At 44.7% G+C, this 12,599-nt stretch overlaps 1 protein-coding gene across 4 annotated transcripts in view; it reads right to left on the bottom strand.

Moving 5' to 3' along the window:
• The window catches only part of crebbpa (CREB binding protein a), a 38,174-nt gene that overhangs the window by 17,911 nt on the left and 7,664 nt on the right, over window positions 1-12,599 (bottom strand). For 3 of the 4 annotated variants that reach the window (XM_069166602.1, XM_069166603.1, XM_069166605.1), the window contains exons 2-4: window positions 7,582-8,288; window positions 3,247-3,426; window positions 2,353-2,620 (exon numbers count right to left, since the gene is read on the bottom strand). In XM_069166602.1, the coding sequence (XP_069022703.1) occupies window positions 2,353-2,620; window positions 3,247-3,426; window positions 7,582-8,288 (1,155 nt within the window). The remainder of the gene's footprint in view (window positions 1-2,352; window positions 2,621-3,246; window positions 3,427-7,581; window positions 8,289-12,599) is intronic. The other variant, XM_069166604.1, reaches the window with a different exon arrangement.

Below are 12,599 nucleotides of genomic sequence, written 5' to 3'. Positions count from 1 at the left end.
GAGAGAGAGAGTGAGAGAAACCAGGTTTAAAATCTTCATGCTGAATGTGTCACCAGCAAACACTTGTACAGTGTCACCCGGAAATCACTAGCATAGTTGTGGCATTTACTCCAGTAGTGCCGGTGAAAGCAGAAGCCAAAGAGTTGCCTCACGACCAACATGGCATCTTTTCAGTAACCCGTAAATCCAGCAGCAGTTGCTTCAACATTTAATCGCACTCTCTATCACAGACCGGGCACTCGGGGCGAGTTGCATCACTTCAAACCGGCAGGTTGAACATTTTAAACCCGACTTCCTCTGTTTATAAAGAACAAGAAGAGGATTAAGAAAAAGGATGTGGGCATGCACTGACTGACAGACAGACAGACAGCAGCTTGTTGTCTTTCACATATGATTCATTGTTTTTACTGGTTTCTGTAATTTTTTTTTTTTTTTTTTGGTTCATTGTCAAACTAACTTTTACACTGTATTTCCAGAAGTAGCTTTTCATCACGAGTTTCCCGGGAAACTTAGTTTTTCTTAACCCAGCTGAAAACTGGTTATGTGAAAATAATATGCCACACTACAGACTTAAACAAACACTTGCTATAACAACACAAAGAAATGGTGCGTTTACTGGCTCTCTGAGAAAAATACTGAGGAAAAATGGCTATGAAGTAAAACAGATGGACATCAGAAGTAAATGAGAGAAACTATGAATCTGCCAAAAAAACTCAAGATTTCAGCTTCAGCTCACTGCACAAATGTTCAATCTTGCGGAAAGGGAACCTAAACCATATTTCATGGTGGGTAACCGACCAAACCGAGGTACTTCATTTCATCTGTGGTCAGGCTGATGCAGCAGCGGCTATTCTGGCAAGAAAATCAGAGCCGGGCTAGAATCAGCTTTGCTAGCTACCTGGCACTTGCAAGTGCTGCTCCATATGCAATCATTGCGTGCCGTCAAGGGCTATGAACAAATAAACACGACTGAATTATGTTATCTTTGTAAGAAAGCCAATAATACTGGCAAAGAATCAAAAAAATAGCCGCGCTATCACGCTGGTATCTTTTTGTAGACTTGAGTATGCGCTGATAAAACACAGAAAAGGCCTCAGATTTGAAGTCGTGCAGCAGTCGGAGCATAACTCGCGCCGGAGACTCTGGGGTTTCTCACGTGAAAATGAACTCAGCCAACAGACATCTGAAACGTTTGAGATAAATGTGCGTTGGGAAACCAAATCTCTCCCTGCTGTAATTTCAGCGGCACTTAGAGGCAAGGATCCCGAGCAGGAGGAAATTAGCTGGCATGCAGAGAGCGGAGAGACGGACTCCTTCACACTTAACACACCTTGGCCTCTTGTGCGTTTGGCTCGCAATCTCACTTTTTTTTTTCCGAGCCGAAAAGCAACGCGAAGACGTGGAGCCAAATTTAAACGAGAGTTGCTCGGTGGGGGTGGGGGGGATTTTTCATCACAGGAATGCCGGGGGCTGACGCAGAAAGGGAGCAGACAGAAACAATCGAGACGCAACGTCACCGATCGGGTGGAGGAAGAAAACAGCAGACCTCGCCGCAAACGCGAGCAGGTGGGGGTCAGAGGGTTGTGATTGGATAGAAATCTCCCCGGTGCTAAATCTGGATTAGGCAGAGACGCATCGAGTGACAAACGAGGATTAATAAGTGGACATTGAAGGCACACTACCAACCACGACAATTGAACTTGTGCCACTTGTATCCCGTGAATACAAGTGGCCATTTGAAACGCACCTGATGCAGATTAAAAAAAGAAAAAAAGAAAAAAAAGAAATCCGCCTGTAGCCAGTGAACGAGTTCATTTCAGCAGATCATTAAAATGTTAAGATCATTTTCAGACAGAAGTTGATTATTGTCAAATTCACACGGCAGGACGAAACGGAACAGAAACCAAGCTGTTAAAATATCATAGCTCAGGCAGGGTTATATAAACTTCTCCAGGATCAGTGTCCTCCACAAAAGTGAAATGAAAGAAGTTGGGAACCACCAGGACTCTTCCTAGAGTCGGCCATCCAGCCAAACCCGGCAGCATCGAGATGGTGCTTCTCATCAGGAGCAGAAAGGGAGACTGGTTAAAACTGACGGAAAGATTAATCTGGCCAAATAGGTGATTGTAAAAAAATAAATAAAACTGCTCTAAGAAACTGAGACTGGGGCGACTTTCCACCTTTCAGCACAACAATGACCTGAAACATACAGCCAAGTCAGCGCTGGACACGTCACAGCAGCAACGTCGCAATCAATAAAAAAGGAAAACTGACTTCTACAAACTTTGCAACATCTGGAAAATCATTCATTTCCTTTTTATTTTTTCATTGTTTTCAAAGTCTCCAACTCACCCTGGCAGGATTTGCCGGCCTGGCAGTGGGTCATGTGATTAAGGACGTTCTTCATGGTGCGGCAGTGAGGCAGGGCGCAGGCCCTCACCTCCCCGTTGGCCTGCTCCCGTCGCTGGCACTTGTGTGCGTGAAGCAGCAGGACCAGCTGCTGCTGGATCAGCTTGCGCTTCTCGGGGTCGGCGGTGGGGCCTGCCGAAGGCACTGCCACGCCTCCGCCGCCGGCCAGTGGGAGCATCGCTGCCTGCTGCTGAGTCTGCTGCTGGAGCTGCTGCACGGACGGCAGAAGAAGAAGAAGAAAAAAAAAAAACAGGCAGACAAATGTCGAAGTTTTGGTGAGTTCAAATAATATCTTCAGTCCCTTTTTTTTTTTTTTCTCTTTTTTTTTTTGCTTTACAGCACTGAGTGTGAATACAGAAACAGTCTTAAGTCTTGTCAAGCGTTTAGGATGAGACAATTCTTCAAACGTACAATGGCTTCAACTGATATTCAAATATAATAACAGTAGTGATAATAATCATCGTGCGGCAAATCAACCTCTGTGTTTATTCGGTGGCATTTATGGTTCCTCTGAATGAAAATGAATAGTTTCACAAATCATCAGGACACGGTGAGTATAATTAGAAATCATTACGATATTTACTCAATAATAAACATTTTATCCCCAAACTTCTGGCCTTCACCTCAGTAATGGATCCATATAATTTGTCCATAAAAGAACAAGTTCAACATCATAACACTCAGATGTCACTGCACTACTACTGTACTAAACTACTGTTTGTAGTTCCATTGGTGTATTGATACGTGAAAAGAAATCCATGTAAAGAAGGAAAAAAAAAAAAGTAGAGAAACATGTTGTGTTATTATAATGCGTGAATAAGTGTAAAAAGCACTGACCATGTTTGGCACGCTGGTAACAGCGGCCCCTTTGAGCTCATTTGGGAAGGGTGGCAGGCTGTTGGCAAGGGCAGCCTTGTTCTGGAGCTGCTGCTGAGGGGTTAGTTGCTGGCCCGGTCCAGTGGCTCCCTGACCGTAGGGCTGAGCCCCAAACGGACCCCCGTTACTACCCAGGCCCATCTGCAAATACAAACAAATGAAAGAAAAGTTGACATAATAATTAGCCGTGTGCGAGGAGTATTAGTTTCACAGACTTAACAGAACAAGCAGCTTTACAGCCCTCAATCCGCACGGGACAGATTGAGCTTGATCGAAGTATTCATATGTTTAAAATTACTGATTTGATCTGCTTAAAAGTTTACCTGAGCAATTAACATTTGTTTCTCTTGTCGCTTACAGCACCAATGTGCCAACAAAAGGTTCTGCCTCCATTTTAATGCCAATTTGTCAATACAAGACCCCCTCCGCCAATCCAAGCACCATTGCCAGGATAATTGTGCCTGGTTCTGTCTAAACCAGCCAAGTGAAGCTCAGCATGACACCAGCTATTGGCAGGAGAGACCTCTCCCCCCCCCCTTCTGTACCTTCCTCCCAACGTTTTCTCCTCCTCCTCCTCCTTCATTCTTTTCACAAAGCTCGTCAGAAGTACTTTTTGTAACCAGTAAATCCACAAAACAATACTAACAGTGCAGTGGGTGTGAGGCAGCCACCAGAAAAGGCTTTTCAATGTTGGCTGTTTGACACGTAATTAACTATAAGGCGACAGGCATATTCTCAAAAAAACATTGGGTTGTGGAAAAACTGTCAAATTTTCAGGTAATTACATCTCATTGCTAAACTTGCTACAAAAAAATAAATCCCCAAAAGGAAGACTATTTATATGAAGAGATTATGCGGGAAAGGCCATTCAGTTCTACTTAATACAGATTTTCAGTAAAATCTTATCATGTCACTATGGGCGGTCTAAAATAATAGTGCCACCAGATAGTATAGCTTAATACAATTCAAGAGTTCATATTAGACTGCACTGCGAGAAATACCTAATAACTTAACCATTAGTGCACGCGTTAAGATGTGTGGCACCGGAGGAACAAAATCCTTGTTACTGCCCCGCTTTACACACTGATTAACTTGCTGCTGCTTTCTCATCCACGGAGCTGCTGGGAGACCAAACCAGACTGTGCCATGCCAGGCCAGGCTGTATCCCTTCAGGCTGTTGACACCGCTCCAACAGACCAGATAAAAAAGACCCAGCTGAGACGACCAGACACTGGCAGCCTTTCAACACAGCTGAGCAGGCGGACACGCACACAGTAACACACGCACACGCGCGCGCACACGCGCACACACACACACACACACACACACACACACACACACACACACACACACACACACACACCGCCTTCGTTTCACTCTTCCCATTCAGTCCTCCACTCTGCTGACACACTCCACGCATCGGCAGGCGGGCCGGTTGCCAACGATCATCTCACCGCTCTGTTGCCAGGCCAAACTGTTCAGCTGAACTGGACTCCCTCCTTCATCCCGAGTGCACTGCACCCCCCCCCACCTCCCCTTCTCCTGTCATTTTAACTGATTAAGTGGTTTACAATACCTGTCTTTCGCTACATCACCGATAGGATAAGCAAGCAGCCACCCAATAAGCTAGAGAAAGTGTTCAGGCGTGTACGACAACAAAAGGAGCATGTGGCGGTGAGGAGTAACAGCAGTCTCTCACCAACACAAATGCCCCAACAGATTTACAAGCTGCGATTAAAGCACAATAGAGGAAGCCACACACAATGATTGGGTCTGGTGGTTTTCCCCTCTATAGTCGTTGGTGAAATGGTAATCACAGAAGACCAGCTGAGACGAGAAAACACACACACACACACACACACTAACAGGCCTTTTCCTGCGAAGGCCAACAGTCTCCTCGCTGATACTTCTACACCAGCTTTTAATCTTTCCTGTGGTTAAAGCATGTCTATTTGAGAAGGAATCTCAAAACACACATTCACTATCTCCCCAAGTCTCTTCTCGCCACCTTCTGTCTGCGTGTTGCGGTTACGTACAGCATCGGTGTCTCGGCTCTGTCACACAGCCAGTAAAATAGATGGCTTCATACCCATTTCCTGTGAAACCACATTAGTGGCAAACTTGCGTATAAGCCGCTAGTGACACCAACAACTCGTACACACATAATTACGAGTCCCAAGACTAATCTTAACAGTGACAGAGCAGCAGACAGCAGTGTCAATATCAGTTACCTGCCAAAAGTGAGAGGAGAGGTGCCAAGTGCGTTTCATTTCTGAGCGGCGACAACACTGCCAATAAGTGTAGCGAGAGGAAGGAGTGTGCAGATGAACCAACAAGGCAACCAGGAGACTGTAGAGATACAGATGCACTCACCCTACACACATTCAATACAAAAAAAAATTGGGAGTCTGGGAGGCTTCAATTAAGTTCCATATCAATGATCTCAGAAGCTTTAGTGTGTTGCTGTACTGAAGTTATTGGAGGCAAAGTGTGAGTGGTGTTGTGGCCAGTCGTGGAGCATCCCTACTCTCATTATCCAGACAAATTAGAGCTACAAAAAGTTGAGCAGTAGTAATTTTCTCGTACTCACAGATGCGTCTCAAAAATAAATCACTGCAAACCGTGACCCCAAACGTAAGATGAGGGATCACGTGAGCGACTGTTGATAATTCGACGTGAACCTGATTTGCCAGGCTGTCATGGTGAAATTTTTGTCAACAATTAATTGTCATACAAATAATTGGCAATTTAATGGTCTCTTTCTGTTCATTTTAGGCCACTATAACAGCATAAGCTTAATAGTAGCTTGATAATGCACACAGAACCTTATGAAGATCATTTATTGCCATTGAAAATTGGAACATAAAACTAGCGCCTTCGACCGCCACCTTTATGCTGCAAATCCAACAAATCCATGCAAAGTTATGGAGCTCCTTTTTCCATTTGGCTTACACCAAAATGTGCCCTCGGCAGTACCGTGGCGTTTGGCTTTGCAACTAAACTAAACCGTGATCGTACTCTCAATAGATGCTCATCAAAATGCAGTTGGTCGAATATTAGAAGTTATGCGCTTTGAGATAAACAATTGGTGATGCTAATTCCCCACTCATGTGGCCAACAGAAGAAGAAGAACGCGCAACACGGTGACATCATTAAAGCATTTAAACATCAAAGGGTGGAAACAACATGGAAATCGAAATGGAAAAGTACCATTTCTGTTAGTTTCATCCAGCTGTTTCTATACAGACGAGTGGAAACAATTTGAACGATTATGCAAAATGACTGCAATCGGCTCAAATAATCGTGATCAAGTGATGATGTAATGAGTGTGACAGGCCTAATCTGGACCGTTGTCAAAGGCACGGTAACTTGCTCCGAAACAAAAAACACTAACGGTTGACAGGAACCACAGTAAACACACAATGGTTGTAGCAAAGTAGAGTGGGGGGGAGGAGGGGGAAGAAAGAACTGGTGAAACACAAATACAAAACTTAAAAAAAAGCCCCCTGTGGACATTATGACAATAAAGGTGCGGCATGTTTGAGAAAGGGGCCCCATATTATTTGCATTGCACAAGGGTAACGCGATACACAAGATTAACAGTATTTTGGCAAAGCTCCCTAAAAGGCTCAATCTGCCAATAAAATTGGAAAACAGGAAGGCAAGTCCACATAAACATTACTGGTTTAATAGGAGCCTTTGGAAAGGTTTTATGAGGTAAAAGAAGCATTAACTTTTTTTTGTTTTGTGTGGCTTTAAAACACACCATATATTTTGGATGAGAAACACTTAACTTCTGCTGTGTCACTGTTGTGGTAGCCAAACATAAAGAAGCAAATTGTGTTTGTTGGTTGTTGTTTTTTAGTTCACTAATGTTGCCTTCAATACAAAACAAGAGTGCAGTTATACAAAGTAATGTCATCCAGGATTAAGGAATTCAGTTCGCCAAAGGAAAGTGAACAAAATCATTTTGACTGGCTAAAATGTTCGCCGTGAATAATCGCGTAAAAGAGGAAGAACGTGGCCAATACTCAAAAATGAAACATCAATGAACTCATTAATTTTGTCTGCCAGGAGTCTGCACGCTTTCAAATGAATCGCATCCATTTGTATCCAAGAGTAGTTTCCACCCACGACCCGATCCACACATTCAATGAATGACAAATTAATGATTCCATGCAAATGATGAATTACAGTAGGAGACATGTGCCTCGATACGCTACCGTCTCAAAAACATCTGTGAGCGAGCGCCGCAGAAAAAAAACAATGGAGATGACAAATGGGAGTGTGACTCACCTTGTTCATGTTGCCTGCTTGCTGGGCTGCACTGAGGGTGGTGTGAGCTCCCATCTGCTGCCCTCCCTGGGTGAGTGTCTCCGCCAACGCACTCCCTGATCCTCCCGGTCCCGGTGCGGTCCCCTGCATTGTCCCCTGGTACTGCATTCCTGCTACTCCTGCACCCCGTCCTCTCCCGGCTCCAGGTACGAGAGTGCCATTCATCACCTGGCCAGGTTGAGGCTGCCCGCCCTGGGCCAGGATCCCAGCATGGCCCTGGCTATTGTTAATCATGGCCTGGTTGAACCCTGTTGTGTTCAGGCCCATAGTTGCAGTATTATTGTTGTTGTTCTGTCCAGCTACTCCAGTCGGTGTTCCTGCTTTTTGGGCCTGAGGGGACGGGTGGTTGTTGGGGGAGCCCTGGCTTAGGGGGCTCTTACCCAGCTGTGGGCCCATGCCGCCTGGCTGTGGGCTCGCCGAGTTTAGCCCTGCGCCCGTGATACCGGAGGTGCTGCCGGCCCGAAGGAGCTCCGAGAGCTGCTTGTGCTTGGCGGCTGCGTCCGGGACGACGCCGCCAAGGCCAGCCGGGGTACCACCTGGCCCACCAGCTCCAGGTGCCGCTCCACCGTTTGAAGGCATCCCACCCATCAGGTTGAGATCACCTCCATTAGGGATCAACTCATCTGGGAGGTCATTCTCCAAGTCATCCCAGGACAGCGACCCCAGATCTATGAGAGGAAAGAGGACAGAAATGGATGATTAATTTGGTCGGATTTTAAAGAGCTTGACGTTTCACCACTCTAAAAATGCTGCATACAACCATTTCGACAATGTGTGTCAGTAGGGAACATTCGCCTTCCCATTCTTCCATCAAACAGGCCTGTGCAAAAAGCATTTAGTGCCAAGTATGGATATTTTCTCCACATACTAACTTATCCCACGATTCACCCCACACGACAGCAAGTGTTAAAAAAAAACACATATATTATGTTATTCCTCCGCTGACCCTTCTTCTCAGTTCAAATGTTGTCAAACATTCCCAATCGTGGGATACTAACGAGCCGCCACGCTAACTGCTGCTGCACTGCAGCACGAGACGGAAACGAACACGCACGGCGATAATAAGAGCATCGCTACCGGCTGACAAACACAGTGTGACAACGGAGAGAATCCAGCAGCGCTCACACTTCCTGCTGGGCGGAGGAGGAATATTGGTGTCGCACCATCCAGAGGTGTGAGCATAATGCCGAGAGCCAAGGGAGCCAGGATTTGTCTGAGATGAAGTGATTAAGACAGTCATTAAAGATCGGGAGATGTGCTCGCTGTCGTTGGCCAAAAAACTATATATATATATATATTTCTGGATTAATTAGCTGAATAAAAAAAAGAAAGTATGCTTTTTGTTTTGGATGGTCTTGCTTTTTGCATTTTATAAATAAAAATATACTAGTTTAATGTGTTCGGCAGAGTCTTGACAATTGGTTCGGCCCTAATGCTAATATTTAATTTTGTCCTTATTGCACAGCTCACAAAAAAACAGCGCGAGCAGCAAGCGCTTACTTCAAGAGCTGTCCGAGGTACGCAAACACCCAACATGCAACAAAAACACCCGTCACCTGGACTTCTTCATCTAACCTGACCATCTACGTTTGGGCTTTATTTATTTATTTTTTTTTTATCTCTCGCATTATTATCACCTCGTAGATTACTCAGTAATGTGAAAAAAGTATTTTTTAAATGTTTATCCTGTGATTGTGAAGGGAATATTTGTTGCCGTTATAAATTTCCAGACTTGTAAAAAGAACACGACATAGTTTCACTCGGGGATAAAGGGATAAACAAACTAGACTATTTAAATGGCATTTCTCACCAATGCCTCAAGAAACAGACTCCCAACAAAAACACGCCCCCTTGCGTGATTTTTGTTGTTTTTGTTCTGAATTCCCCATAAATGCGACATTACGATGCAGAACAAAATCAGTCTAACAGGACTTGAGAAGGGGAAAACAAATGTCTTTATTTTTGTTCGGCATAACTTTGGTTCTTCATAAGTATGTGGCGGAGCGAATTGTTAATCTCCGGTGATTTGTTCATCTGCAACACCAACGGGTCGTCAGGGTTGTCTCTTAATTTCAGACATGATTACGCGCATTACTTGCCAGCGTACGATGAACAAGGCCTTGGTCTAACCGCTACAGAGCGGAGGACAGAACAGAAGAGTCATCTACCGTCTGGATGTCTTCATTGAGATTCAGTCAGGATGCTGCTTTTAATGAGGGCGCTTGGCCCGCACACTTCCCTGAGTAAACACAGCCTCGCTGCACAGATCTGCCGTGCTAGCTCGCTGTCTGTCCCACGGCATCGGGCGTGCAGGTGCTCCATGTGGAGGAAGCTTGTTTGAGGCTGAGAGGGAACATCCGTCCTTCTCTCCCTCGCTCGTCGCGGCCCGTCCTGTTAAAACCAGCGGCCACATGGACGCCCTCAGAGCAGCGGTGTTCACTTCGGGCAACATGCGCGCAGGCCTGGCCCCCGCATTCATTTCTGAATGGGTACGCGCACACACCGTGACCGTGCCCCCCCCCCCCCAGTTCACTGGCTGGAGACCAAAAAAAATGCAAAGCAGTGTTTTGGTTCGGTATGGCCCACATGCAGTCGGGGGAACCCTCGACATGTGAGGAGGAGGAGGGGGGACGACGACGACGACGTGGAGGACTACTATTGTTCTCCTCCAGCAGCCGCAATTTCCTAGTTTTCAACTTTTTCTTTTCATGCTCCTCTACTCAGTCCCCCCCCCCCACCTAAACTGACTGATCGCCACGCTGCCCGCTATTACTTCCTGTATATCCCCTGTGGCTCCTGACTACGACGTGGTGGCTATAAATATCCGCAAAATCAGTCCCCGCAGCGGTCCTGGACGTGGATGTCGGCCGAGCCAAAAGTGACATTATTACTGCAGCAAAATGGACAAGCTAAAATCACAAGTCTGTGAGCAGGTCCGTCTCCACGATCCATCAATGAAGGAGCTGTCTGAATTCCCAGACTCGGGACAACTCAGACTCAGACTCAGGACGAGAGATTGTTGCAATAGTTTCTGCAGAAAACCACAAAAAAAAAAATTGCTTTTTGAAGGACAACAAGCAGGTAGATTTTCATTTTGTGTTACACACACAAACACAGAGAGAGAGAGAGGGACTCTCTCGCCGAAAACTGGGGCAGAACAAATGCCATCACACTCACTCGACAAAAGGAAAGTGAAGCACGTCTTAGGCTTCATCTAGTTTTTTTGCTTGTCTAACACAAAACGTACTTCGTCCTGTGAGCGGACATGAGCATGATGCTTCGCTTTCAAAGCACTAAGCGTAGCTGTGGGGGACTTAAATGCTTGTTTTTACTGCACCACATTGTCGTATTTATTTATGCATTTATTTTTTTGAAGGCGTGCCACGCAGTACTGTTTGACAGCTGTAGACATCTTTGCAAGTTTGTACTGAAGCATCTTATCTCACATCGTCACACGTTTCACGTGACAAACCTCCAGAGCCCGGCAGCAAAATGCTCCTTTTCTACTTCTGTTGTTTGATGGCACTCGGTAAACAGCTTTTAGGGTGCATTGCATCCAACCTCCTAAAAGTTTGCCCTTCTGTGGGAGGAAGGATGGGGCATGATTGTACGGATTCCATTTTTTTTTTTTTTTTTTTTTTTCTGAATCATGGAGACTTTCCCTGAATAAAAGAAACTAACCATGACTTGTGTACTCACAAAAAAAATTATGATTGACGCATTTTACACAAATCAAGCCTCAGTGAGTCGTGCAGGACTTACATCAATACCTCAACGTGTCAGCTAGGCAGCTTGCAAACCACAACAGCTTTGTTTACGTTCCAGTTAGCGAGTCTATGCCCAGTGTAAACCATCAAACATGAAAAATTAATCAGTGTTGGCTGAATTTAGTGTGCAAGCAGCATCACAATTGTCATTCCAAGCAACAAAAAAATAAACAAAAAAATAAATTAAAAAAAAGCTATTGCTTTGCAATGTTTTTCTTCCCTCTTTTCGAGCAGAACATGAGCTGCTGGGTGAAATCACCAGATACAAAAATTTAGTAAAATGATATTTTAAACAAACCTAAATCGATATGCAATTTGTTATTTAAACTGAGCTTCTATAATAACACCTCGCAGATTAATTGTGAGCGCGGGAGCTGGCTGGTTAGCCTGCTAGCATCAGGGAGCGCTCTGACTCTTAACGGTTAACTAGCCACAAAAATTTGCAAACAGAAAACTGCTGTCGTCCGACCATCTGTAATCGAGACGCTTCAAGTTCACAGCAACTACGTCAACTTGATGAGTCGTGTGTTTCAGAATAAAAGCTTTTATTCATTTAATTATAACAGTAGATTATATAACTATTATAACAAAGATATATTTAACTTTACGATTGCAGTACTTTAACTAACAGGTACAGGTAGCATTTCAAATAAGAGATTTTTTTTTGTTTTTGTTTTTTTGTTCGCGTGGCTTTGGGGCAGAGTTGAGGGATGATTACCAAAAATGGTGCTGAAGAGATGTCCAGCTTTTTTTTTTTTCTTTTTTTTTATGTACATTTTTGCACAAACAAAAAGCTGCTTTTTCTAGGTTGTCTGCAAACGTAAAACACATTTAGCTTTACACTCACTTTTCTTTACTTTACAAAGATGCAACGCTACTTCAACTGGAATCGGCAAAAACCACAGAACGGAGCAATTGAGACAAAGTCTATTGTAACAAGCCTGAACAAAAAACAGGCAGGCGGGCAACGAGAGGCATTAAAAACAAATGAGCAATTAGCACATGATGCATACTAAGCCAGCTAAAAGAAACGCGTAGTTGGGTGGTGACGCACGACCCTGCATTGTCCGCTCCACTGTTCCCGCTTCTCCTCCTCCTCCTGGTTTTTCTGGTTGCCCGCAGACAGAAGCATAAATGGCTCCATTAGTGGCTTTGTCATGAGCTCACCGACGGCCTGACAGGTATTAAAAGTACCGTTTATGCAGTGGTAAG

The sequence above is a fragment of the Embiotoca jacksoni genome, unplaced genomic scaffold (genome assembly GCF_022577435.1).
Source record: "Embiotoca jacksoni isolate LCO1_2020_lvr unplaced genomic scaffold, fEmbJac1.0.p SCAF_4, whole genome shotgun sequence".
Taxonomy (NCBI): Eukaryota; Metazoa; Chordata; class Actinopteri; family Embiotocidae; genus Embiotoca; species Embiotoca jacksoni.
Note: the sequence above shows the minus strand (reverse complement) of the source record. Positions and strands in the feature narration are given on the sequence as shown.